The sequence below is a fragment of the Limulus polyphemus genome, unplaced genomic scaffold, assembly GCF_000517525.1.
Source record: "Limulus polyphemus unplaced genomic scaffold, Limulus_polyphemus-2.1.2 Scaffold10965, whole genome shotgun sequence".
In the NCBI taxonomy this organism is placed as follows: Eukaryota; Metazoa; Arthropoda; class Merostomata; order Xiphosura; family Limulidae; genus Limulus; species Limulus polyphemus.
Window position 1 is genome coordinate 7486 of NW_013676575.1, and position 2319 is coordinate 9804.

At 34.0% G+C, this 2319-nt stretch overlaps 1 protein-coding gene across 1 annotated transcript in view; it reads right to left on the bottom strand.

Annotated features, from left to right (window-relative positions):
- LOC106476589 (ABC transporter G family member 9-like) overlaps positions 1–2319 on the bottom strand; it is a gene marked incomplete at its 5' end in the record, with an annotated part of 15337 nt that overhangs the window by 7047 nt on the left and 5971 nt on the right. The window contains 2 exons of the mRNA XM_022380406.1: positions 551–778; positions 1572–1629. Coding sequence (XP_022236114.1) covers positions 551–778; positions 1572–1629 — 286 coding nt within the window. The remainder of the gene's footprint in view (positions 1–550; positions 779–1571; positions 1630–2319) is intronic.

The window sequence follows — 2319 nt, forward strand, 5'->3', positions numbered from 1 at the left end:
CACTAGTGACACTGTCTAGTACAGAACAGCACCCTTACTAGTGACACTGTCTAGTACAGAACAGCACCCTCACTAGTGACACTGTCTAGTACAGAACAGCACCCTTACTAGTAACACTGTCTAGTACAGGACATCACCCTTACTAGTGACACTGTCTAGTACAGAACAGCACCCTTACTAGTGACACTGTCTAGTACAGAACAGCACCCTTACTACTGACACTGTCTAGTACAGAACAGCACCCTCACTAGTAACACTGTCTAGTACAGAACAGCACTCTCACTAGTGTCATTGCCAGATGCAGGATGTACGTGAATGTAAAATTCTTGGCTACACAGACAAAAATAACAAATAATAACTAATGTACACATCAGTGAAGTAGTGTGAAAAATATTAATTGGCAAGTTTTATGAAAATACACTTTAAAATTACCTCATATGACTGGAGTTTGAATTAAACCAATAGTTACAGTTTTTCTGCAGTGTTAAAAAATACTTTTTCAATGTGGCAACAATTAAACCTAAAGAACCGAATCTTGGGAGAGTGATACCATGGTTACCAACCTGAGCAACAATGGTGTTGAGAATAAGGAAACCCCAGAGGCACAGGAAGGTCTTGGTGCTGTAGATGCCCAACATAGGATACGATATAAAATGAAAGACAGTCGGTAATGTTAACGTCAGAGGTAACTCTCCGATCATTTTGGCCAGGTAGTAAGCCGATAGCCTGTAAGCTCCTGATGCTCGCTCTTTGTTTATAACTTCCCGTTCTGGTGGAACTGTGGCATGAAAAATTTATTAATGAATTGAAAAAACGGTAAGAATAAAGAAAATGGTTAATTAGTAATATTGGGAGGTTCAAAACATGGCCATTTAAGTTGATGACAAAAAGAAAAACTTGGATATCTTGGTAGGCATTTTAATTACTAATGAAATCTATCAATCACATTGATTTTGGAAACCCACTCTTCAGAATCAGTTATGTGCCAAATTGCTCATACATCTATGACTTTCATGATTCGTATATAATAACACAAAAATACTGTCAGTGTTGCACTTAATACCACTAATTACATAGAAGACGAGCGGTTTCACCCAACTGTTGTGATAAGTTGTTTATACTGAGTGTTTTAACACACAAAAATGAAAGTATTCAGTTTACTGGTGTGATATGTAGAGCAATCTGTGTTGTACAGAATAGAAGAAAGTAGGGAAGTTGAGGAATAAAGATAACTAGCTGGTAATATTACTGGAAACTGTGTATTTGGTAGGCATTTTTAAAGATCTTTACAAGGAATTAAATACCTGGATTTCTAAGAGGTGACAATTTAACACAATTCTTCAGGTTAGTTGACAAACCCGAGTTAGTTTATAATTAGTTCTAAAAATAACATATTTCAAGAAAACTATAACAGTTGCTGGTAAGTTTACTTCTCTTGATGAGTCACAAAAATATGTACAAGTAAAACGAACACTGTATACAGATTATAAAATAACGTTTCCATTCAGGAGTTTGTAATTTATAACAGTCTAAATAAGAACAAACACAAAAATGATTAGTTGGATACTTACACGAAATCAAAGCTCCAAATAGTGTAAACAACATCCAATATGTCATGCTAAAAAACATCTGAAAAAAGTATGTGAATTTAAATAATTATATGAAATATTACATGATGTGGAAGTGTTCTAAAAAAATCAATAAAAATTTAGGATTTCTCTGTATAATTTATTTACTTCTGGCTACTTTCTTCTCTGTTACTCACACTATTAACAGTCATCCAATTACTTACCAAACAGTACCCAAACATCTTGTTTCTCACACTATTAACAGTCATTCAACTATTTAACAAACAGCACCTTAACATCTTATTACTCACACTATTAACAGTCATTCAATTACTTAACAAACAGCACCTTAACATCTTGTTTCTCACACTATTAACAGTTGTGAGAAACAAGATGTTAAGGTGCTGTTTGCTAAGTAGCTGAATGTTGAATGACTGTTAATAGCTACTTAACATCTTGTTTCTCACACTATTAACAGTTATTCAACTACTTAACAAACAGCACCTTAACATCTTGTTTCTCACACTATTAACAGTCATTCAACTACTTAACAAACAGCACCTTAACATCTTGTTTCTCACACTATTAACAGTTATTCAACTACTTAACAAACAGAACTTAACATCTTGTTTCTCACACTATTAACAGTCATTCAACTACTTAACAAACAGACTTAACATCTTGTTTCTCACACTATTAACAGTCATTCAACTACTTAACGATGTTAAGGTGCTGTTTTTTGTTTCTCACA